The sequence below is a fragment of the Sturnira hondurensis genome, unplaced genomic scaffold (genome assembly GCF_014824575.4).
Source record: "Sturnira hondurensis isolate 20B ecotype Veracruz unplaced genomic scaffold, ASM1482457v3 Scaffold0004474, whole genome shotgun sequence".
Classification (NCBI taxonomy): domain Eukaryota; kingdom Metazoa; phylum Chordata; class Mammalia; order Chiroptera; family Phyllostomidae; genus Sturnira; species Sturnira hondurensis.
This window is the reverse complement of record NW_028077105.1, coordinates 8,113,398-8,138,919: the sequence shown is the minus strand read 5'-3', so window position 1 is coordinate 8,138,919 and position 25,522 is coordinate 8,113,398. Positions and strand designations below refer to the sequence as shown.

Below are 25,522 nucleotides of genomic sequence, written 5' to 3'. Positions count from 1 at the left end.
TGAAGAATGTGTATGATTCCATCTGATAGTAAATTCAGAATTTAAAAAAGAGTCGTGTTTAGAGTCATTCCATACTTATGAATTTCTGTCTAGCTCTCTAACTTCATCCAGTATAAAGAAGAGCTCCATTGCACTTTGCTTTGAACTGGACAAAAACAGCAGGATTAGTCCACCTGCGTGGTGTCACCTTGATATCAGAGGGAAAACAACGATTTCTCCAGTTTGATTTTAGATGCTTTGTACTGGTTGTTTTGTATCCTGCACCTAAGTTTTGCATTTAATTTTCAGAGCAACACTTTTACTACACCCATTTCACAGAAGAGAGATGTGAAGTTCAGAAAATTTAATATATTTACCTAATATACGTATTAATTACCTTGTCTTCTACTGCCTGTAGTTTTTTCAGAGGTTTATGGCTTTCTGCTGAGTATTGAGGTGTAGGTCCTTATTCTCATTCCTGTTCTCACCAGAGCAATTCTGTCTTGCATGTTGAGATCACTAGTTTTCTCCTTCAAAAGATTTCTGCTTTTTGCTTGAATTCCTACCTTTAATCTTCATGTCTTAATTATGCCATTTTAATGCTCTCTTTTTTAAAAAATCGTTTTCCTGCTTGTTGATTTTTGCCAAGGTACCTCCAACTAATGAGGAAAAAAAATTTTGTCTTCCCTATGGCTAATCAAATAACCACAATATTTTGAATTTCATCACAAGGTCTTTTGTTTCCTATTTGCTCCTGTAGGCTAGGTGGCTGGGCTGTTTGTATTGCCTATGGGATTGGCCTCGTGATGTGGGATTGTGTTTTTTATCAGGAGCCTGAATTCCAAAGCCACTCTTGGAACTTCAGAGTTTGAGAGGCTGGGTTCCAAAGTGGCTCTTCTTTTTTAATTTTGTCTTTAATTCTAGTTTTGTGGCATAGAGCCCGCCTTCTCTTCTTCTAATCTCACTGTCTAAAATTCTCTCTTACGGCAGAAACCTCCACATGGATTCCAGAAAAAAATGAAGCTGGAGGCTGTAGACAAAAGAAACCCCGTGTTTATTAGGGTGGCAACAGTCGCAGACACAGACGATCACCGGATAAAAGTAAGTGCTCTCTGCTGTGGTTTTGCTGTGTCTTTTGTTACAAGGTATCATGGATGGAAACTTTAGAAATCTTTAATTTGTGAAGTCCTATAATTAAATTAGTAAAAACACAGGAATATGCTAATTAAGTGGCTGTGAATCTTCGTCAGCATTTGTCCATTTTTTTAAATCTATAAAAGTTTCCTCTTTAATTATAACTGACTTTTAATATAGGTCATGTCTACTTTCACTAAACACACACTCAAAATAGTAAAAGTTTGTCATAACTAAGAGAAGACTGCTTACGCAGATTATAGACATTCCTTTGAAAAGAATAACCCACTCTCCAGTAGCATGTTCTTATTTTGTTCCAGAAATTAAAGGTCAGTGTTACTTTGTTGGGGTATGTTAGACATAGACTTTTCAGAAGACTATCCCGCCTTTTAACAGAGGACAGGTAAACAGAAATAATTTCACGAAGGACATCAGTTTTTAGTTAGAGTTGGATTTAGCAAAAGTCAAGCTGCCCTCCAGGAAGATGGATTTGGTTTGCCGGGTGTGCATGTGAAGAGGTGAGATGCAGCAGCCCCTCCAGGGGAGTAGTCAGAGCTCCCCATCTCTGTTCTGGTTTCGGACTAAATGCACTTGCAAACCAGAACAGTATGGGTTCAGCTTGCTTCGTAGAATGGGTTAGAATTTCTTTTAGGGATGACAATAGTTAGAATCACAGTCAGCTGTCAGATTTACATGATGTTTTCCAGGATAACACTCATGGTGATAACCGCGTGGGAGATTTATGTTGTTATCATTATTCCATTGGTGAGGCTGAGGCTCAGGAACACTGTAAATGAATTCCTTACTAATTAGGGGCAGGGGCAGAGCTAGTCACAGTCCTAAACTGTAGAGATTTGTGCATTCTTTTTCAAAAACCACATTTCAACTGTCTTTAGTGAGGTAACATGTAAGAAAGTAAGTTACAAAATAAAATAACCTGTATAAATGTATTTCTATAAAATAGAAATTTTAACATTCAGTTCACTAGTTTTAACATAGAATTACTTAATATTAATTGCACGTTTTGTAAATAATGGAGAGCCTCTGTTAACCTTTTCAAGTATATTTTCCTGTTAAGTCATAAAGAGAGTATTTTAGGACCAGAAGTATTTGTTTTTTAAATGTAAACCAGTTACCAAAGAAATGCAGAATTAGGAAAAATCTTGTTTTTGTACATCAGATAAGTCAGAAGTGGAGAGACTGTGTGTTTCACGCGAGGAGCGTCAAAGTATATTCTCACGCGTAGTTGACTGGAGCGCGCTTCCGCACTTCTGAAGGGCAGTTTGGTGATAAGCATCCAAAACCTTAGGATGTTGTTTACCTTTTGATGCGAGAATTTCAGTCGTAGGAATTTATGTTAAGTAAGGGAATAACCAAAGAAAATATGCAAAGGTAAAAACTGCAAGGAGTACATAGCGGTACTTTTTATAGTGGTAGATGTGGGTGAAATAAATTACTGTGTATCTCTGAGGTGTTAAATATTTTGGAAGAATAATATTGGTAAGTGAAAAATTTGTGTGTTTTATGTTTGATGTCCAGAATTGTTTTTTTAAAGAACTCATGTGTAAGCAGTTACGGAAATAAGCATCAAAATAATGACAGTGCTTCTTAGGGTGGGAGAATTATAAATTATTAGGTTTTTCTTTTTAATTATTTGGTTTCAGGAACACATGTTACTTTTTTAAAAAGATTTTATATATTTATCTTTAGAGGGGAAGGGAAGGAGAGAGGGAGAGAAATATCAATGTATGGTTGCCTCTCATGAGTCCCCTGCTGGGAACTGGCCTGCAACCCAGGCATGTGCCCTGACTGGGAATCGAACCACGATCCTGTGGTTCCCAGGCCTGTGCTCAATCCACTGAGCTACACCAGCCAGGGCTACATGTTACTTTTTTCGAGTTTAAAAAAAGCATTTCTATTCTGTGGGTTTTAATCCTTGGATTACCTTATTTCTAAGCTTGAGAAAGAAGATTCTTTCCAACGGAGATTATTTTGAACCCATACATATGTACTTCAACAATTTAACCATGCACTATTTCATCAATAAATGTACCATAATTTATTTATCCAGTCCCCTGACTGTGTGCATTTTGAATATTTTTCTCTATAAACAATGAATTAAGTTATTGAGATGATCATGTCAAAGATGATGCATTTTATAAGTTAATTGTTGTTGCTAGATAACTCTCCAAAAATATCTCATCAGTTAATACTCTTACCAGTCCTTCTGTCAGAACATCTTTCATTCTCATACTCATCAGCTCCAGGAATCACCAAAATGGAACATTGCTGGCAGGTTCAAAAGAGAAGAGTTGCATCTTACAGTTACAGTGATTCTTTTTTTTTAGTTACAAGTGAAATTGAGTATCTTTTTTTTTCTTTTTCTTTTTGACTATATTTTTATATATTTATTGTTTATATTTATTTTCCTGTTTGTGAACCATTTGCATGTATTTTGTATCCTTCTATTGGGTTTTTATCTCTTTATATTGATGTGTGACTTTTTAATAAATTGAGGAGCAGTGCATCATCAATATGTGTAACAAATGTGTTTTGGGGTTTCTAGTGGTTCTGCGTCTTACGTGCAATACTTTACGTTTTGGTGCAGTCAGATTGATCTGTCTTTTATGGCTTTGAGTTTAGTGTCTTACTTATAAAGGCAATTCCACTCTGAAGATTAGAAATACATTTACTCATACATTCTTCTAGAACATTTATTGTTCAGTTTTCGGTGTTTGAATTTTTTATCCATCTGGCATCTGTGGTCTTATGAGGATTAATGAGTTCATAGACTTTAAAAGGACACCTAGATGGCAAGCTTGATTTAAAAGTAAAATATGCAGGGTGGGGGCAAAAGTAGGTGTACATGTGTTTGTATGTAAAATGCAAATACTTAAACCTCCTTTCTACAATTTTAAACCTATTTTGCCCTACCCTGTATATAGCTTGTCAGTATATCCTGTCACACTAAGAGATGTAAAAAATGTAATATTTAGAAAATAGGTAGCTGGTTCTTAGTCACTGTGTCTGAAAGACCACTTGCCCTTGTACCTGGTGGCCAGTAGAGATGGTGGCATTGACCAGTCTGTGAAACCTCTTTGCAAGATATTGTAATTATCTGTAAGGAAAAATATCTAAAAATGCATTCGCTGGAAGGATATTTTGTAAACTGGGTATATTTTAGGGCAGTAATGTTTTTAAGAAGTCCTTTTAAACATAATTTTAGGAAACTTGACATTTACATAAAAGGCCCTCTTGCCTCTGCACGCTCCCCTGCCACCTCCCCCACTTGGCTGATTTATGCGTTACTCCAGTGACTTTTCCTGGGTGTTTGGTGTTGCTTCTAATAAGGTGTTAAGTACTCAGGTTGCTTATGAGGAGATACGCATAATATATCTGTAGAAGTATTGGCAAAAAAACTGCCTTTGGCAAGAAAGACATTATTGATGGTTAGGAAATTTGAAGATGGGTGAAAAGGGCATATTTTTTTATAGTGTGAACCAAGTAATTTAAATAATTGAAACGTTTATTTGGTATTCAATCTACTGTATAAGTTAGAAAAGAATGAAAATGCTTATGGTGAGCAAGACTTTTGATGTAGGAATTTTTACACCTGAATTGTTGAATTTTTTGTGGTCGCTGTTGAGCAGGTTCACTTTGACGGCTGGAACAGCTGGTATGATTACTGGATGGAGGCCGACTCCCCCGACATCCACCCCGTGGGCTGGTGTTCGAAAACTGGGCATCCTCTTCAGCCCCCTCTGAGTAAGAACTCAAGGCTAGAAAATAAACGTTTCTGTTTTCTTGTGTGATGCTTAATAATTTATTTTCCCTTACCCTTGTCTTTCTGCTATACATTTCTTCTCTATGTACTCCTTGTCTCTCTTACTACATTTTTAATTACCTGGTAGCAAAAAGTATGTAAAAGAAAAATTAATGTCTGAAAATGTAAAGTGTGTATTTTCTTTTTATTTAGAAGTAGTAATCACCTTTTAAAATTAGTACTGAATTTTTAGAAGACAGTTTATCATACTATCAAAACTTAATCTATCATTGTTGATAAATAGTTTTCTAAAATGTTACCATTGGGAGAAACTGGTCAAAATATGTAAGAGGTCTCCCTCTGAATTGTTACTTATGACTGCATGCAAAACTACAATGACCTCAATAAACATTTCAATTAAATTCAGTTATTTTTTGTTAAAAGAAAGATGTACACCTAGAATATGACATACTAGGATCTCAATTTGGGAAGAAAATATACACATTATAGGAAAAAACATGTAGAAAATACAATGAATTATTGTTGCATTTTAAAAGTATTTAGTGTGCCTTCCTCACCTAGTAGCTTCATTTCTGGGTATCATATATGAGCTACGTAAGGGCTTGTATAAAATTGCACAGACATGGTATTGGTTACAGTAGGTTTAACGTAACCAAACTTAGAAACAAAAATCCGCTAAACAAATTGTGGTGCATTCAATTACAGCTACTATGTAACACTCACAAAGAGTATTACTATTCAGATGGGAAGATTTGTAAGACTTAAAGACCAAAGAAGACTGTTTCAGAATAGCACACATCTCTGTTGTTCCTTTTATGTGGCAAAATAAAATGAAAAACTTGATACATGTATTAGATGTATTGGATATAAGAAGATCATATAGGAGGCTGCACGTTGTCAGGACAAGGGGAGGCACGAAATGTGGAGGGGGTAGCTGGAGTGGGATCTGTGACAATTCTTTTGTGTCCAGTTTGGCATTTGAAGTTTTCATAGTGTAAAACTTGGTTTGGCCAAAAAGTCTGTTTAGATTTTTTCTGTAAAATAAAAGACAGTTTAAAAAAATGTTTTACCAGTAACTTCATTGATTTGGATATTTTGACTGTGTCTGCTCTTTCCCGAGTGGTATAACCCTCAGTTAAGGTCTCCATTTGATCGCAATCCACTCCAACTGGTCTACCCGACCATGGAGCACAGTCCAGTGAGAAATCACTGGTGCGAAACTCACACACCTCTTTTGACACATTTGATCAGTCACAACACCTTTTCTATACACTGCACAAATCTTTTTTTTCTTCATTTCAGTTGCATTCTTATCTTTCTTGAAATAAAGCATAATATGCTGAAAATATTTATTTTTTCCATCTTCAGTAATAAAATGGCTACACAAAAATTCACCAATTTTGATTTTTTTTAATGCACACTGTATGACACCTGTCACAATACAATCTAACAAATTTACTTCAAATGAAGTTAAAGACAACTAAGCAGAGCTATCATAGGGAAAAAAACCAACGGACTTTTGGCCAACCCTATATATTGTTTTGTACTTCAAAACATTTGTTTAGAATCTTCTCATTAATTCAGATTAGGTCCCTCTGGATTCTGGAATTTGTGACATTTTGGAAGGGTTAGATCAAAGTTTACTATTTCACTGTTAAAGCCAGATAAATAACATGAACAAAGTTGTAGAGGAGCATCTTTAGTAGAGACTTCTAAAATTCTTTTAAATTTATAGGATCCACTTTTTTTGTTATTTATGGATATTGATTCAAGATTATATTTTTAGGCATTTTCCCTCTATTCTAATCTCAGACATTTGACTCTTAGAACCTTCTGGTTAACTTCATGCCTCTTCTTTCTCTTTTTTTCCTTTTTCATAGGCCCCTTAGAATTAATGGAAGCTTCGGAACATGGTGGGTGCTCGACCCCGGGATGTAAAGGGATCGGTCATTTTAAGAGAGCGAGAAACCTGGGCCCTCAAAGGTATGTGGTGCTGCCGCTCACGTGGGGATTCCTTCCAAGGTCAGGTTGAGGATGTCTCACATATGCGACATAATAGTTTTTATGTATACGGAATAAGTGTGAACTAGTTTATTGTTTTATTTCATCTTTGTTGTGTTTTTTCCATCATCATTTAGTCCTCTTATACCCCACTCCCCCTAGCAATCATTACACTGTTGTCATGTCCATTTGTCCTTTTCCATTTTGCTCAATCTGTCCACCTGCTCCCCTCCCCTCCAACTAGCTGTTGTCCTGCTTTCCATCCCTGAGTCTGTCCCCAGGTTCCTTGTTACTTCAATTTGTTCCTTAGATTCCACATATGTGTGAAATCATATGGTGCTTGTCTTTCTCTGATTGACCCTTTTCACTTAGCACAGTGTTCCCCAGGTCCATCCATACCTTCACTGAGGGTAAAACTGTCTTCACTTTTACGGCTGAGTGGTATTCCATTGTGTAGATGTCCCGTGGTTGTTTTATCCATTCGTCTCTTGATGGACACTTGGGCTGCTTCCATATCTTGGCAATGGTAAATAACACTGCAGTGAACATAGGGGTGCTTATATTCTTTTGAATTAGTGTTTTGGGTTCCTTCAGCTATATTCTCAGAAGTGGGGTTGCCGGGTTGAAAGGCAGATCCACGTGTACTTTTTTTGAGGCAGCTCCACACTGCTTTCCACAGTGGCTGCACCAGTCTGCATTCCCACCGACAGAGCACTAGGGTTCTTCCCCTTCTCCACCTCCTCACCAGCACTTGTCTGTTGGTTTATTGATGACAGTCGTTCTGACAGGCATGAGATGGTGTTTAATTGTGCTTTTTATTTGCATTTCTCCCATGATTAGTGACATGGAGCATCTCTTTATGTCTATTTTCTGTCTGTATGTCCTCTTTGGAAAAGTGTCTATTCAGGACCTTTGCCCATTTTTTAATCGCACCTTTGTTTTTTTGGTATTAAGTTTTATAAGTTCTTTATAAATTTTGGATGTTAACCCTTTATCAGTTGTATCAGCAAATATGTTCTCCCATTCTGTGGGTTCATTTTTTATTTTGTTTATGATTTCCTTGCTGTGCAAAAACTTTTAGTTTGATGTAGACCCATTTGTTTATTTTTTTCCTTTTGTTTCCCTTGCCTAGGGAAATATATCAGTTAAAATACTGCTAGGAGCAATGTCTGAGATTTTGCTCCCTCTGTTTTCTTCTACAATTTTTATGGTTTGGGGTCTAATATTTAAGTCTTTGGTCCATTTTGAATTTATTCTTGTGTGTGGTGTATGTAAGAAGGTGAGCTAGTTTCATTTTTTGCATGTATCTGCCCAATTTCCCCAATACCATTTAGTGAGTAGACTGTCTTTAGCCCATTGTATGTGCCTGCTTCCTCTGTTGAATATTAATTGACTGTAAAGGTGTGGGTTTGTTTCTGGGCTCTCTAGTCTGTTCCATTGATCTATGTGTCTGTTTTCATGCCAATACCAGGCTGTTTCGACTACTGTGGTCTTATAATATAGGTTGATACTAAGCAGTGTGATTCCTACAGCTTTGTTCTTCTTTCTCAGGATCACCGTTGCTATTTGGGGCCTTCTGTGGTTCCATATAAATTTTTGAAATATTTGTTCTAGTTCTGTGAAATACATCATTGGAATCTGGATGGGAATCTATAGATTGCTTTGGGTAGTATGGACATTTTAATGATCTTAATTCAGATTCATAGCAAATGTAGTTACCATGGTGATCCTGAAAAGAATGAGTATGTCTGTAGTTTAAACCTTCATAGGAGAAAACACATTCATGATTTCAAAGAGATTTACTCTAGCTGTTTTGCCTTCCTTGGCAGTGTGACTAGTGTAGACAGCTTCTGAAAGTTATTTTGAGTTGACCATTAATAATGAGAAAAGGGCAAATTCTGCTGGAAATATTTGTTTGGTAGCATATTACATGATTGGCTGACTGAATGATTTGAATACAGAGAGGTGATATTTTTGTAGATTAGCAAAGATCACACAGCAGAAATATAGTCAAATATAAGAATTTGTTGATCAAAAATGTATTTTTCTCTTACCTCTAAGTAACTTTAAAAAGAAACCAAATTTATACATTTGAAATTTGATGTATTATTTAGGCGATTTGGAGGTCTTTTTAGATTGTTTTAGATTTTTACTGAAATACTGAGAAATTACTGTAATGTAAGTGGGTTTTTTAAAGAAGAAACACATTGTCTGTTCAGGTGTATATTTAAATAACCTGTCAGTATAAGTGTTCTAACTGCAGGTTAAAGGGGTTGCCCAGTAAGAAGAATGATACCTTGTTGCTCATCTGGACCGTGCAGGTTGTGAGTCTGTGTCTTTAAAATGTCTAACGGGTGCGCAACCCGTCCCTCTGACACCAGCAGGAATTGTTGAATCGGTGTGGTCACTGTCATCTTTGTTTAGTCTCCTTTCTCTCTTTCCTTCCACCTCCCTGCAGTGCTGCATGGCTTCCTTCGGCAACACTCCTCCCAGTTCTTTTTTAGGAGGTTCAGCGTGTTCTAAACTAGAGTCTGAGCATAGAAAGGATGATGATTCCCTTTGCAAATATCCTTTTACAAATCATTTTTGTTTGCATGATTGCAATCCAAAAGTTATACAATTAATTTAAACTAAGTTAAATTAACTTAGTTTAACTCCCAGTACTGCATTTTGGGAGTTATTTAGTATTGCCGAGTAAAGGCAACTGGATTATTTTCAAATATTATGTAAGTCTCAATGCCAGAAATACTCATTAGCGTGCCGAATTTCCATTAGATGTTTGTGAGTTCTGTTGTTCCGGAAATACTTTTGAGCAGCAGTTTCCCCCGCCCACCGCCGGCAGCTGACATACCCTGAGCGTTAATTTACTCTGTGAGGTGTTTCACTGACTGTTTTGCGTGCACGAAACCTCAGACGGCCCTGTAATACAGAACTGTTACTCCGAATTTTTGAAGAGGCCACTGTCACCTTGGCGGTGTACTGAGTTGCCTAATTGACAGCTGGTCAAGGAGGGACCTGGGAATTGCAGCCAGTCTAACTCAAGGGTCTGTGCTCTTGGCCACGACCTTCTCACTGCCTGTCAAGGCACTGCTCCGTGAATTAGCCCCAGATCCAGCCTTCAGCTGTCTCGTGGACTGATAGAGCTATATGTAAGCTGCACGTAATTTAATTAATATATAGACACAAAATGGTAAAAAAATACCACAACTTTGATAGATGTACGTATGGATGAAAAAAAATTTTTTAAATGGGTGAATGCAGACATCATGTTGTTGGGCTCCTGTTGAAAATTAAATTTTTTTTGTCTTCTGGTAAGAAAACCCACCTTAAAGTGATGTCCATAATCTCTTTAGGAGGGCTTTTGGTCTGAGCCAGGAGTTTCAGCTGTCACAGCAAGGTCTGTACTTGCTGTCCCACCCCGCCCCTCTGCCTGCCCCCCACCCCCCACCCACCCCTGGCCTATCCCCAGTGCATCTTAGACCTCTGAGGGTCCCTCAGTTGGGCCACACCCCCTTCACAAGGTTTCAGAGATTTTCTTTGGAATATTTCTTCAGAGATGCAGTGTGGTATTTGCTAATTATAATCAGGGGACAGTCATGGAAGATTTTACGGACAAATGTGATAAGGCAGTCTTTCAGTGTAATTGGAACCATAGTAGAGAATGAATCATTTTTTTTGGAACGAGAGAGGAAGAAGTGGACCTTATAGCTTGAACGACATGCATGGATGAAGAAGCTGTGTTCAGGGCATAACTCGGAGCTCGGTGCAGAAGTCTGACTGGAGCCTCAGGGAGGAGCGCGCAGTGCAGAGAACTAGGGGCAGTGTCGGCTCCTGCCCTTCTCTTCCTTCTTCTCAGCCCCTTCAACCAGCTTTTCTTGGTCTCCCCAACTCTGCTCTCCTATGTACAAACTCAGAGCTCTTTACTGGGCAAGATACTAACCCTTAACAGGCACAGACTCTTTTCCATTTCATTAGTAGACTTGTGGAGTAGCTGCTGCCTCATGGGTATTCTTGGAAAGGTTCATTTCATGGGCACTTATTTTTGTCCTTGCTGAGAATGCTGTGTTTAAGAAAATGTAATGAGAAGATTCTCTTTGGATTAGTTTACTGAGAAACTGCATAAATCAAACATGCATTCTTTGCTTAGATAACAAGAAAAGTTTCTCTTTTAGCAAGAATAATCAGTTTTATGAACATGTAAGTAAAGACCTATGTTGGGTTTTTTTTTTTAAGATTTTATTTATTTATCTTTAGAGGGGAGGGGAAGGAGAGAGGGAGAGAAATATCACTGTATGGTTGCCTCTTGTGCATCCCCTCCTGGGAACTGGCCTGCAACCCAGGCATGTGCCCTGACTGGGAATCGAACCGCGATCCTCTGGTTTGCAGGCCCGCGCTCAATTAAAGGCCTATGTTTTGACTAGCGTTTCTTGTTAGCTTCTCTGAAAATTATAATAGTTGCATTTGATCCGAGAAGAGTAAGACATAGAGCGTGTATCTCAATTGAATTTGAGAATGTGGGGTTATTAAATGTTGAAATCTGAATGATTAACAAGTGAGTTGGATATGGATATGGTATTCTCATCTCTAGGCACCTTCAGTAAGTAGCCAGATTGCTTAATTCTGTCTCAGGACGGAGCATTAATATTGGTTGCATCGTGGTGTTTTTCGTTGCTGATTCATTAATTTGGTCTACTGAGAGGTCAAAGCATTGGAGGAGTTCAAAGGAGTACTAAAGTTATCTAAAAGTACATATTCTACGTATCTAGTGCCTTCAGAAGTAAATGTTTCCCACATATGATTTGATCTTGGAGAAATTAAATAAGAAAAGAAAAAATAGCATTTACTACAGTCTCTGAAAAATGTTCATACAGTCTGTGAAGAGTTTTAAAATTAGTAAGTCTGTTCACACACCTGCAAATGATAAACATTGTTGTATTAGTTCAGTATCCATTGGTCAAACACTGATGAGCGCCTGCCTTGAGCTGAAGTGGGTGACAGACAGCACAGCGGACGGGACCCCTGTTTCTGAAGGTGTGAGGGAGCAGCACTCCGAGAGAAGCACCCCTCTTCCTGAGGAGAGCAGGGAGCCTTCCTAAATGCAGTGTGGCATGGAGTTTTAAGGCTGCCCTTTGTATATGCTGATGCTCTTTTGCACGAAGGGGCTGTTAATCTCCTTCCCGTTTTTAAGTAACAATGATAGGTGAGATTTATTGATGGCTTCCTGTGTTTCAGGCAGTGTTTTAGAGTGGACATGTGTTACCTCATCTAATCCTCACAACACTCTGTGAAGTGGGCACCACCGTTCTAATCCCTGTTTCACAGATGAGGAGCCAGGCTTAGCCTGGTTAGGAACGTGCCCAGATCGGACAGTGGCAGAACCAGGGCTCAGCCCAGGCTCGCAGGGCGCTCAAGTCCCTGCTCCTAACTGTGCGGCTCTCGCGCACAGCTCGGTGGCATGATGGAGACTCCTTCCTTGTTTTACAGGTTTTTGTTGGGACAGAGTGTGAGGAGGATTACGTGAGCACTTAGGAAACTTAAGTGTTGCCTAATGGTTTAAATAAATGATTTTACAATTTAAAAGATTTTAAAGGTGGCTTTGGGGAGCGGTCCTTTCACCTTTCCTAATAAGCTGGAACAGTCTTATCTGGGAAAAACAGTGTCTGGTCAGCCCAGAGGGCAGGCATTTGTACAGCCCATAGGGGATCATTAGCTCATAGAACAGGGTGCATGCTAATAAGGCACTTACAGTAAAGAGCTTGGAAATTGTTGTGAGTATATGCAACCTGAGGAACTGTGTAACAGTAAAGAGCAGTGTGTATCTGTACTTGTGAGTATCCATGACCAAATACACACGTGTACATGTGTGGTGAGACACACATGGCTTATATTTTGTCACTAGAAGCTTAGTACATGAGAAACTAGAAATGACAGAAGCCTAATGGGAACCCACTCTCTCCACAGAAGTTTGACCAGCACTGACGAGTTTGTAGTTAGTAACTTTTAAAACTATAGGAGCGCTGTGAACTTAAAAATGAGGAAATTGACCCAGAGAGGGAAAGCACTGGCTGTAGGACAGCAGCATCCTGCTGGGAGACAGCGCCAAGGTAGATTTCATTGTCATGGACTACGGACAAGCAAATTCTTCTGTATTGCCAGGGACTGTTAACTGAGAGAGTGATGGTGAGGCAACACCCAGGGGCCGCGGTCCAGCTCTGCCAAGAACTGAGGACCGAGCTCCCTTGTTAAGTGAATCCTCTGCTGCTGCATCTGCGAAGTGAGCATTGAATAGGCACAGCCTCCCGTGGCCGTGAGAATTAAAGGAGGCAGTGCAAGTGGGGCACTTAGCCTCGGTCATGCATTCAGTCCATGGTGATTATTGCCATTGTCACTTCCCAGACGAGAGAACAGTCTCAGGACTTGGGCTCGCTCGTTACTGGGAAGAAGAAAGCGGCAGGCTCCTGAGTTCCGACTAGGGCCTTGCCCACCCCGCTGCGTACACACCCCATCCCTCGAGCACCCTACATTTGCCCTGGTGGCGTCCCTTTTTTTACCGCCTCCCCTCGCTACCCTTTCATCGCAGGTGTAGGAAGGGGAGTGTGATGAAAACCCACTCGGCTCGTCTCAGGGTTCAGCAGGACAGAGAGTGGCTCCCTTGGTAGTCCGTCCTGGCCCCTCAGTAAATCCCAGCTTGGAGGGCTGTGACTATTTCCCCTACTTCAGGCTGAGTTTAAAATGCCTCTAAGGAGGACACTGAGGCACCAAGTCGCAGTCCTGTCTCCCAGTGAGCTGCCCACGTTTACATATTGTGATGTACAAGGACACAGTGTTCCGTGACTTACTGAACAGATAGGAGAGGAGCTGCCCTAATGCACAGCTCGGGACCTGGGCCTCCTCAGAGTCCTGTGAGAGTCCCCAGAGGGGGCGTGGGGGTGGGGTTTGGAACGGAACTCTCATTTTCTTCATATTCAGTAAAATTCCAAAGTAAATTAGAGTTACTCAGTAATCGTAAAGCCAGGTGTTTAATGGTGAGTAAAACATACAGTGGTTGCAATATTCTAGGGATAGCAGTCTCCTATCAAATGAAACAACAAAAAAATTTATTTGGATATTTGCCTTGCTGTCAAAAAAAAACGCAACCAGACAAACCTGCAATAGAAATGCACAATATGAGGAGAAAAGAATCGAATAACGTCTTTAGGATGACTTGATCTGAAGCTTGGTTTTAATACATTTTCTTTGTTGGAAACAGAATCAAGAACAGCGGGCTGGGGGGACTAATGGTATTTTTACCCTGTTTGTCGGGGGTGGGAGGGAAGTTTGTTGCCGATGATGAATTTGGTTTCAAACAGTTTATTAGGAGGCAACCCTAGGACATTGGTATTTCACCTGAAATCCAGACCAGTAAGGTGGGGCTCCCCCTCCCCCAGGGGAGCCACTGCAGGTGGGCCTGCCCCCTCTTCAGGCCTGTGTTAGTTACAGGGGGGACGGAGGACCCAGGCGCAGCCAAGCACTTGCTGCCATGTGGGCCTCTGTCCTGAGGAGTGATGTGAAGACAGGTCGGACCTGTTGGCAGCCTCTTTGGAATTGAGGGCGTGGGGTGCGCAAGTGGCTGAGAGTACGAGCATCGAGGCGAGTACCGTGCCCCCAGCAACAGCCCCCATGTGGGCCATTTGTGGGGGAAGGTGTGGGTTGGGCCCTGCTGCCCGTCCAAGCCTGACTGTCCAGCTTTCCTCTGGAGCTGTCTGATGCTTTTACAGCAAGTTCATTTCTGCTGAACTCAGTCAGAATTGGCTTTGGTCACTGATATCTGTGAATACTGATGGATACAAATATCCGTGAAAGATCTCATGAAGCTTTGGAAGGGTGATTGTTCAGAGAGTCCTCATGGTACATTTTGCTCCACATCATTACTGAATGAAATAAGAGTGATCAGTCTGTTTCGTGCAGCTTTGCTTCTGTTGGGAGTGCGGGGAGGACCGGAGGAAAGATGGTGAAGGGGTTAGCCAGAGAACATTTGTGCGTAACCCATGGACACAGACAATGATATGGAGATTTACTGAGGGAGGGGTGCCAGTGGGGCCGGGTGGAGATGGGCAGAAGGAGAAAAAACAGGGACACCTGTAATAGGATAAACAATAAAAAAGAACAAACAAAAAGAAACCTGAATAAGAGTGTGCTCATTTAGCCAAGCTGCTTCATCGCCGTGTTACTGTGGGCAGGCAGCATCTCTGGGTATGTGATGAGCATTCCACAATTTCCCGTGTCCCCAAGTGACCATCTCTCTATTCATTCTCATCTCAGGGGAAAACTGGTATTCTTACTACCTCTGAGTTTTTCAAGCCAAACTCTGAAGGCCATTCTTTTTTTTTAAAGATTTTATTTATTTATCTTAAGAGGGGAAGGGAAGGAGAGAAGGAGAGTAATATCAGTGTATGGTTGCCTCTCATGAGTCCCCTGCTGGGAACTGGCCTGCAACCCAATCATGTGCCCTGACTGGGAATCGAACCGCGATCGTGTGGTTCGCAGGCCCGTACTCAATCTGCTTAGCTATACCAGCCAGGGCTGAAGGCCATTCTTAATTCCTTTCTTTATATTGTTCCCCAGAACTTGTTTATCTCCATGTCCCCTGGAAGGGATGGGAAAAGGCACCTTGACGGTCCTCTTCGCCCCATTTAAGCCACCCAAATCCAAGTCATCGTCGTCCTATCTTTACTATTAAGTAAAGTTTCTTGCTTCAATTCTATCCCCTTGAAATCTCTCCCAGAGTATCCTAGGTGATTGTTTTAAATTGTAACTCAAACCATATTTAATCCCTTATTTGAAGGCCCTCCAGGAACTTCAAATCAACACATCAGGCCCTGCAAACACCTTTGCCGCCCGGGTCCGTGCCCAGTGCATCCCCTCCCCCTGCCCCCTTTCCTCTAGCCCAGTGGCTCTTGCTTTCCCTGCCTCCCCATTTCCTGGGCTGCTCTTCCCTGGGCTGACAGGGGCCGCCTTCCTGGCCGAGGACACTGCTCAGATGCTGCTGCTTTGGAGACCGGGGAGGCAGGCCTTTCCTCCCCACCCCATCACAACCCCAGTTCTCCCTGGCATTTGTCACCTCCCAGAGTTGTCTTAACTTACTTATTTGTGGAATCCTGTGTTACCTGTGTTGCCCTAGAACGTTGGCTCCCTGAGAGCAGAGGTCTTCTCTTATTTTCCAGTGCTTAAAGAGGCAGTTATCACATAACAGATACTTTTTAAGTACTTGTTGAACAAATGAGTGAAATAATTAAAGAGTGAAATTACCTGACCATTTTAAGCCTTAGTTCGTCACAGGAAAAGCCTTTTGTGGGCTACTGAACAGATTAAGTAAAACACTTCGTGAAAGCACCTAGCACGGTGCTTGATACATAGTAAGTGCTTCATAAATACTACCAGTTATTGTTTTGTTATTATTGGGCTAACGTTGTAGACACTTACATCAACACACAATCACATGTTATTTTCTACTTTTGCATAGATACCAGCGTGGAGGAGCATGTAGTTAAAAGATTGATTGCATTTTTGCGTACAGGATGTACGTGATAAATTCTGTAGGCTGTTATCGGAAACACTTAAGAGCATTTTTAGACCCTTCTCCTCTCAGGTGAATGTATCAAATGCACTGCTTAAAAATTCTTCCTGGGTGATTATCAACATTCCCACTATCTCCTAAAGTGAAGAAAAGAATATGGAAAACACCAGTAATGTAATTTACTAAGGTACATACCGATTCCAGACTTCAGGAGGCTTCCTACGAGCAGAGGGGCCAGAGAGGCCGTTAGTTGGAGGGGGTGGTTGTTTTTGATGTACAAGTATTTCCAGTTGTTCTGGAGCCTGGAAAGCTGAGGCCCAGGCATAGCGGTGCACTGACTTAACGTTTAATTAACAGTGCGCCGCGTGGATGTTCTTTGCTGGATGATAGGAATGATCCCCAAATGGGAGCTGAGAGACCGACTTGTGGTCACGGATGGAAGTGAGCCAGAACGGGATGTTATCCACACTGACCTCTATTCCTTTTCCATAGTAGGGGCAGGGGCAGGGGCAGCTGGGGGCGGATATTACTTTCTAGGGCATCAGTTGTGCTTCCAGACCCAGACACAGCAAGCTGGGGAAACGCCTTCCTTTTGAGGGCGGTGGCATCATAAAGGGAATTGAGCAGCGTGCGACGTTCGGGGCCTGGAGGATCACTGTAGAGAGCAGATCTCGGCCACCCATCTGTGCCTGAATCTTCCCTGTCCCGCCTTGGTCACCAGCCCTCCTGTGACATCTCCTCTTTCTGTCTCTGGGCTGATTGTCCCCAGAACGGACACAGAGGGAGTCCTGTGGTGACTGTTACTCAGTTCCAAGGATTGCATCAGATTGCTTTTAAAAATCTAGTACAATGACATGTTTTCTATCAAATATAATTAAATTGTGTTTTTTCATTAACTGTAGTAGGGTGACATTGACACCATTGTGTGGTGTGTGTGTGTGTGTGTGTAACTCTCCACATCGTTCGTACCTCACATCGTGTGCGCCTCACCCGAGGTCAGGTCTCCTTCCATCACTGTTTGTTGGACCCCCTTTATCTTCTTCATCCTCCCCCATCCCCCCAAACAGACAAACAAAACAAATTATGCTTTAAAGACAATATTTCATACTATTTAATCATATGTGTATACATGTATAAATACATTTAACGTACTCAGTTAAATCTTGGCATTTTATGTTCTGTAGCCTGTCATTGTAATTGGAAGAAGTGTTTTCTAAGGGGAATGTTCTTTTCTTTTTCTTTTAATACTTAGTGCTGCCAACTGTCCCTATTCAGAAGTCAATTTAAATAAAGACCGCATTTTCCCCGACCGCCTAAGTGGGGAGATGCCTCCGGCCAGTCCATCGTTTCCGAGAAGTAAAAGAACAGATACAAATGAAGTCTCTTCATCTCCTGAAGTCAGGTAATTTACGTGATAACATTAATGTTGTTTAGAGGCATTCTAGTAGAAAGAGATTTTCTCTTCATTTTTTTACACTGAAGTATTTTAAAGAGATTATCACAGGCATCATGATACTCCAATATAAATACTTCATTATGCATACATAAAAAACCGTTTTTCAAAATAACACAGATTTTATTTACTCTTTTTTAATTTTAAACTTATTTGCTATAATTCTTTTCTTTTTTTCATTTTCAAAGTAAAGACAACATTTGTTGGTTACTGATTCCTTTCACCTGGACTTAACAATGAGCTAGTGAGCTATGCAAAGCTCTGAGAATAGTGACTAATAAGTAATAAGCCCTCAACAAATGTTAGTTTTTATTACTGTGGTTACATTGTTTTACAGTATTTCTTTTATCCCCGAGGAGCAAAAGAAAGGCTGGCCCATTTCTCTGTTCTTAGGTTAAACTCTGAATTGAGCACTCACACAAGATGATTCTCATATCAAATTACCTTCTGTCTTTTCCTATACGCAGTGCTCACATGGCTGTATTTTCCCACCCAGGATGTAATACATTTTCTTCGCATCATTCTAAATAATTTACTAAAATTTGGTTGTCAGACTTCGTGGGGGGTTTTTTAGTGTACTTTGACACGGCGAGAGAGAACTTGCACCACCAGAAGCCAGCCCCGAGGCAGGGATTTGCTTGCAGGCGGTTCCCTTGGGAGCTGAGGAATGGACCCACAGCGGTGGAGTGAGGACAAGACCGGGAAGGAGGGATAACAGCAGTAAAAGCTGCATTGCCGCGCTGGTCACTGCCGTGGACAGCAGCACAGTCCTGCTGGGAAAGCTCCAGGAGTCTGAGTAAAACAGACACTTCAGTTTTCCCGTGCAGCGGTGAGGGAGCTGAGCTACTTAGGTACCAGTTCCCTCCAGTCACAGAGGGAGGCTGCTGAGGCAGGAAGGCCACATTAACACCCAGCACACCCGCCTTGCAGCACAGCAGGCAAAGCAGCCAGATCCCAGGTTCATCCTGCAGAAAATCAGAACAGGCGAGACAGCAGGGAGTTGGCAGCTGAGTGCTGAAGTGGGCGTGCATGGCCAGGGCGCATGGACCGACGCTGACCGCACTGGCCACGCCGCCCCATTCACCAATCTCAAGTGCCCGAAAGCCTCCGGTGTGAGACATGTGCTAGCGTTGCTTTTGATCTGGTAGCTGACATAATGAATAAGTGAACGATGCAAGGACGACGCGTATCCTCTCGTACCGTAAGCATTACTGCAAGGGCCAGTTCCCAGGCCACCTGCTCAGGACAAACTCAGGGACAGCCGACGTTCCATAGCAGCAGTTCCCAAACTTGGCTTCCCGTCACAGTCCTTGCTATCTCAAAGATTCAGATTTGGAAGCCTAGCCCACCGGAATCTTCCAGGCTAGAGGCTAGAGTCTGCCTTTTAAAAATTGGTTTGGGAGTATCCTTGCTTAAAACTTTCAGTGACTGCATTCAGTGATTCCTGGAGTTGAGACCCTAATCTGAACGTGGCCTACAACGTCCTGGGTTCTCTGGCTGTTGCCTCACTCTCCAGCTTCATCTCTGCCAGGCTCGGCTTTAGACTTAATGCTGTAGCCACCCTGGCCCTTGGACATGCCTTTCTCTCTGCCCAGAACCTAGCTTGTCTCTCACCTTGCAGGCTTCAGGTTAACTCATTCCCTCAGGGAAGCTTCATCTGGTCTTCCAGGCGTAGGTAGCTCAGGCACCTCATTCCGTACTTTCATGTCCCACACCTGACGCTGTGGACAGTTTTGTGAAAGTATTTCTTCAAAACCTGTGGGCTCTGTTGATGACAAGCTCCATAGCAGCAGAGGTCACATCTTCTCTGGTTCTTCCCTAAGACCCTCCCAGCACTGAGTGCACTACCTGGCACAGTAAGGACGCTAGGCCACCTTGAGTCATCCACCAGCCTTGAAAGAAGACACATCAGTTATGTAACCTAAGAGGCAGCAGCTCTATCACCTTCTTTTTTGTTCCAGTCAAACTGCCTGCTTTCTCAGCTTTGTAAGATCTCCAGAGTAGACATCTGAGGGGTCATTATTAAATGATGTAGTAATTCCCCCAAACAGAATCCTGCACTCTTCTGTCAGTTAGACCAGTGCTTCCCAAACTGTGGTTGTGTTAACTCCTGACCCCTGCAGAGAATGGCACCAGAGGAATGACGACATTCCCACGGTGCACGGAGGACACGGATGGGGCTGCCTCCTGGAGGACTGCCGGGGTCGGGGAATCCGCGGAGTCGGGGCATCTTGGTGGGAAGCTTGGCCTCACATTAAGACGCCCCTTCTTGAGCCCTTTTGCAAATATGCTGGGTATTCGGATCCCTTATCCTATGGCAACTTGTCGGATGGATAGTCGGATGGGGTCTGTATTTGCCAAATCTCACTTTATTGGTTAGGGATTTTCGTTTTATGGGAACTGATAAAATTAATCACTGGACTAGGTTTCCAGGAGTGTTTTTCCTTGTTATCTTTATAATCCACTGTATCTTCTCACTTTTTTTTGCTAACATATGTTTCTTATGCTAAATCATAATTTGATAGGCTCATTAATCAAAATGTCTTCTTTGTAGTCATTAAGTAAATAATAAACCATATTTACTTCTCCTGGCCCATGTTTTATGAAAACACTATTAAAACTGTTGCTAATGCATCATCTCCAAAGGAATTTAACTTCAAAAAGTCTTTATGTGACTGTTAACCATAGACCTAAAAGTTTTGATCGCACCTGTTCTGCCATTTTTTCTGAATCCTTCCGAAGATGGTGACCTCCTCGTCTTGAAGCTGTTCAAGCACAGTCCCTTCTCCATTTGTCTGATGAACGTAAGGGACAGTTCAAGTACTTTTTTATAATTCCTCTAACACGCATCCCTGAGATTCTCATTCTCTGGGCTTCTACCTGAGCGTGACCACAGCCCAGAATTCAGGGGAAGAAATGCTGAGGACATACAAAGAGACATCCTTTTAATGTTCTGAACAGAAAATTCTGCATGTTTTATAGCTGCCACTACTCCACTGTGTCCCCACTTGTTACTGGAGAGCACAGGTACCTTTCAGTTCTAACAAAGCCCGGGTGAGATGGAGTAGAATAAGCTATTGTGCAAAGAGTTGGGGTCATTTAAAGCCGTTATGAGACAGACCAAACTCATGTTGAATTTGGAGATGGTGGCATAAAGCTATACAATGAAGCAAAGCCATTGATTGTTTCATATTGTTTCAGTATTTTTTTAACAAATTGGATCTGATTGAAACATAATTGCCTAGGGATTGCTTTTTGATGGAAAATAAAGAAACCTAAAGAAACACAGTTGCTTGCATTCAGATGCCCTCCTGCTACTATGTATTTACTCTGCTAATGTTTGTTTGGCTAATGTTTTCCACATAGCATAATTAGAGTAAGGCAGTCAGACATCTAAAGCCTGACACATAATTACAGAGGAAAAGAGAATGCTGACACATAAAGAATAGATTTTTCCATTTGAGTGGATTCCACTGTCTTAATTAAAAGCCTCAAGAATATTCTTAAGATTTTAGTTATGATTAACATTGCAATTCAAGCAAAAGAAATGTTGAAATAAGTTGGTTCTTCAAGGTTCTAAAATCCCAAGAGAAAGTCCTGTGTTCCAGGTACTCTTTCAAGGTGCTTTCAGCTGTGTCATTTAACCCCCATAACGCCTGTGGTAGGCAGGCATTACTAATACGTCCCCATCCTGAACACAGAACCTCTCTGTTTCACAGACTGTACAGCTAGTAAGTGGCAGGCCTGCCTTATAACCCAGACAGTCTGGCTGAAGTCTGGCTCTTAAAACAGTTATAAGTAGGTAATTTTACCCTAAAATATAAATAATTTTAAAATAGTAATGTCTGCCATTTATCACGTCCCTGTTTATGTGTTTGGCTGTGTGCTAAGCACTTAGATATACATTACGTTATTGAGTCCTCAAAATTCCTATGAGGTGAAGGATTTATTATCCTTGTTTTGTAGACGATGCAGTTATCAGTTAGGGAAGTTAAGTAACTTGCTGAAGGTCACACGGAACTGTTAAGTAGCAGAGCTGAAATATGAACAGTCTGTTTACGTCTAAAGACCGTATGTATAGCCTTGGCCGGTGTGGCTCAGTGGATGGCATGCCTGCCTGCCAACCGAAGGGTTGCTGGTTCGATTCTCAATCAGGACGCGTAACCTAGGTTTTGGGCCAGGTCCCCAGTGTGGGGTGCATGAGAGGCAACCACACACTGATGTTTCTCTCCCTCTCCTTCTCCCTCCCTTCCTTTCTTTCTAGAAAATAAATAAAATCTTTTTTTTAAAGCCCTTATGTATAACGACTGCTGGGCTGCTTTTTCCATGTTATAATTCACTCTCCCTGTGCCTCCTCAGCTTGTGTTCTCTTCCAAAGTGGAATTGTTGGTAATGAAAAATGTTGATCAGGAAAAGATGTAGTTTTTATGTAGAGCAAAATCATAATATTAAAATATTTTTCATTGTCATTTTGAAAATAAAAAATCTGTCAAGAAGCCTATCTTGTGCTGTGTTCCAGAATGTTTATTATATTATCCTGGAGATTTGACATTCTGATATAAACATCTTTTGTCTGTGTTTGGAAGATTGTGCTGCTAGAATAACTTTTGCTGAGGAAGTTGGAATGCTAGACCAAGGGTTTCATTTTGCATAGAGAAAGAAATCCATCATGGTACAGATCCAAATAGAACTGGAAATGAAAGTCCTAACTTACAGGAGAGAGAAATACTGGTTGTCCAATTGAGGATTTTTTTTTACTTTAAATAAAATATAAAGCAAATAAGACTAATGGGTCATATTCTTCATTCCTGACCTTATCAAAAGACAATTTGAAAATAAGATTATAGCACAAAAGGCACATTCCCTTAAACTTCACGTAACAAGGATATGTACTATATTCTGGAAAAACACAAGGATGAAAAGCAGATAAATTTTGGCATTAGTAAGACCTGGTACTATATTTGCCCTGTAAATTGTCATTAAATATTGTACATGGGAAGAGCTCAGTAAGTTTGGAGTGCAATGTGTTTTCAAAATGTTAACTTTTCTTATTGTTAACTGCTTCCACACTTCTGGATATGTTGATTAGGATCCTGCTTACTCGAGTGGTTATGTTCATCCGTCCCTTTCATGATCCTGTTCTAACACCCTGCTCAAATGCGGCCTGCCCCTCCCACTCTTCAGCTAAGCACACACCATGTGGAACTCCAAGGAGCTTAGTCACTTTTAATATTAAGGAATTAGCAGAACCCATATATTAACTGGAAATAAAACATTCGGCACACATTTCATACTGAGCCCTTTATTTGAACTGTATTTGATAAAAATAAATATCCATGTTTACATATTCCTGCGTTTATATGGGCTTAATTTAATGAAATGCCGTGAGTTAAAATGGGGAAAGTAAAAACAGCATGCTTCAGTAATGCAGCAATATAAATATAAGAGCAGGTAGCTTTCATTTTGCTTTTCTTTGGGGATGGATTATGGCAGATCCGGGCATGAAGAAATGTTTTGGAGCAAAGATCTTATTTTCCTTGTCTGTGTCTTCCCAGAAAATGGCCTTTCTCTTATATTTTATAAAATAAGTCAATGACATTGTATTTGGGCATAGGAATATAAAAGAGCTTTCCTCATCCTTAAGTCTCTTGCCTTTCTTTTAATAAATGTTACTGTAGAGGAATTGATACACTTTCATGAAACTGCAGAAATGTAACTTAGTTATCTGTGGACAATTGATCATAAAACTGAAATATACAAAAAATTCTAAGACTATTTTAGCCTTTTGTCTAAAGAATATCATTTGGATTCAAAGAAGAGTATTTCCAATTTAATATAAAACAAGTTCAGAAAATCACATAAGCTAATTTTAGCATAGTAAGCTGATTTTAGCGTGAAATCACCAAATCTATTTCAGCACTGGTTTTACCAAGAAGGCGTAGTTTTCTGTTACCATCTCAACTGATGTTCTTCTTCCAGTTATCACTGATTTTTTTCTTATATTTGTTTTCAGTGTACCTCCATTTTTACTATGGAATGAGAGCCTTCATAGTCTTTCATTGGTTTCTCTTGGGAGAAATATTTTTATTGCATAAAACAGTAATTCCTTCCCCATTATTAAGTAAGCAAGTATTCTTCTGCAGTTGTTATAAGTTGTTTTCAGAATGACTAAGCCAGGGAGCTCAGATTCCAGTGAAATTTCACATGTCCCCAGAAATGGTCTTGCTAAGAAGTGAACATTTATTGCATGCTCATTCTGTAAGCATCATTGTGTTAGATTATTATTCCAAATGGAGAATAAACTAATGTCTTTATAATTAAGACTGTAAAATTCCTTTATATTTTGTTGGGATATTTGGTTTCAAATGTATTTGCCCTTTAAAAAAAATTACCAGAAGTGTGTCTGGGTCTTCAGGAAACTCATGGTATGTTTGTAAAGGTATCATCAACACCTATGAAACAACAGAATGTGAATACAGCGAATTATAAAGCACTGAGGTGTGTGGGCCAGTATCATAACCTAGACAGCCCCAGGAAATTACAAAGGGAAATTTATTTTGAACTCTGAAAGTGCAGTAGATTATTAGGTTGAAAATGTTAAATTCTCTGAAAGTTAGCTTTAAAGAAAATATTAGTACCGACCACCCAAAGTCACATCATCTGACTTGACTTTGAGTGGTGGGCACACAATGAATGTACAGATCATGTATCATAGAAATGTGTACTTGAAACCTATATGGTCCTGTAAATCAATGTTATCCCAATAAATTTAATTTTTAATAAATTAAAGAAAATATAAGTAGATTGCCTGGTTCTTTTTAAAGCCAGTTTTGTCCCTGACTTAAGGGTAAAACTATGAAGGAAGATTGCAATACGTCCTTTCCATTTTAGAGCATCCTTGTCATGTTTAAATTAGCAGTAAATCCTTCTTGGTCACAAAGAGGCGGAATCATTTCAGCCTGTGAATTGGACCTGATTAGGCCAGGCAGAGCTTCCCGGAATTGAGTTTGATTCTCCGAGCCAACCTCAGCCTCGACCCCAGGTCCTGGCGCTGCATTGTGCAGTGAATCGATTAAATGGTGTGGGCTTTCAAAGCATTTTCTTCCTTGAAATCATCTTACCAAGCAGTACAAGTAAAATTCCTCATGAATACATGTCTCTGTTTGAAGTTGAATTATGCAATAGCTACATTTGGCAAGATAATCTTAATACCATTCTTAGCTTTAAAATATCTTTTCTGAACAGTGAATGAAAATGGATGAGGAGGAAATGGACATTTAGATGTTATTAGCATTCATTGCTTCTTGGTAGAACTAAAAGTTCTGACATTTTAGGGGCACTATTTGTTTTTAAATTTTAAAAAAACAGTTGATGAGATGCAGTGCTAAACCAGTTTTTTTAAAGATGTTTCTATTACAAAATATTAAAATGCCTGTTGTTTTTCAGAGACCAGCATGCGGATGATGTCAAAGAAGACCTTGAAGAGAGAACAGAAAGTGAAGTGAAGACACCGCATGAAGCCAGAGGTAGGCACGCTCTCATGTTACTGGTGGATATTACTAGTCATACTCAGCGGTCAGCACTTAACTGGGTTTGGCCATCACCTTCATGTTAA

The 25,522-nt window shown here is 40.6% G+C and overlaps 1 protein-coding gene across 9 annotated transcripts in view; it reads left to right on the top strand.

The window, feature by feature from the left end:
- Nucleotides 1-25,522, top strand: part of L3MBTL3 (L3MBTL histone methyl-lysine binding protein 3) — a 98,347-nt gene that overhangs the window by 59,735 nt on the left and 13,090 nt on the right. For all 9 annotated transcript variants that reach the window (XM_037045770.1, XM_037045769.1, XM_037045768.1 and 6 more), the window contains 5 exons: nucleotides 970-1,080; nucleotides 4,764-4,878; nucleotides 6,778-6,880; nucleotides 17,707-17,856; nucleotides 25,354-25,433. In XM_037045770.1, coding sequence (XP_036901665.1) covers nucleotides 970-1,080; nucleotides 4,764-4,878; nucleotides 6,778-6,880; nucleotides 17,707-17,856; nucleotides 25,354-25,433 — 559 coding nt within the window. The remainder of the gene's footprint in view (nucleotides 1-969; nucleotides 1,081-4,763; nucleotides 4,879-6,777; nucleotides 6,881-17,706; nucleotides 17,857-25,353; nucleotides 25,434-25,522) is intronic.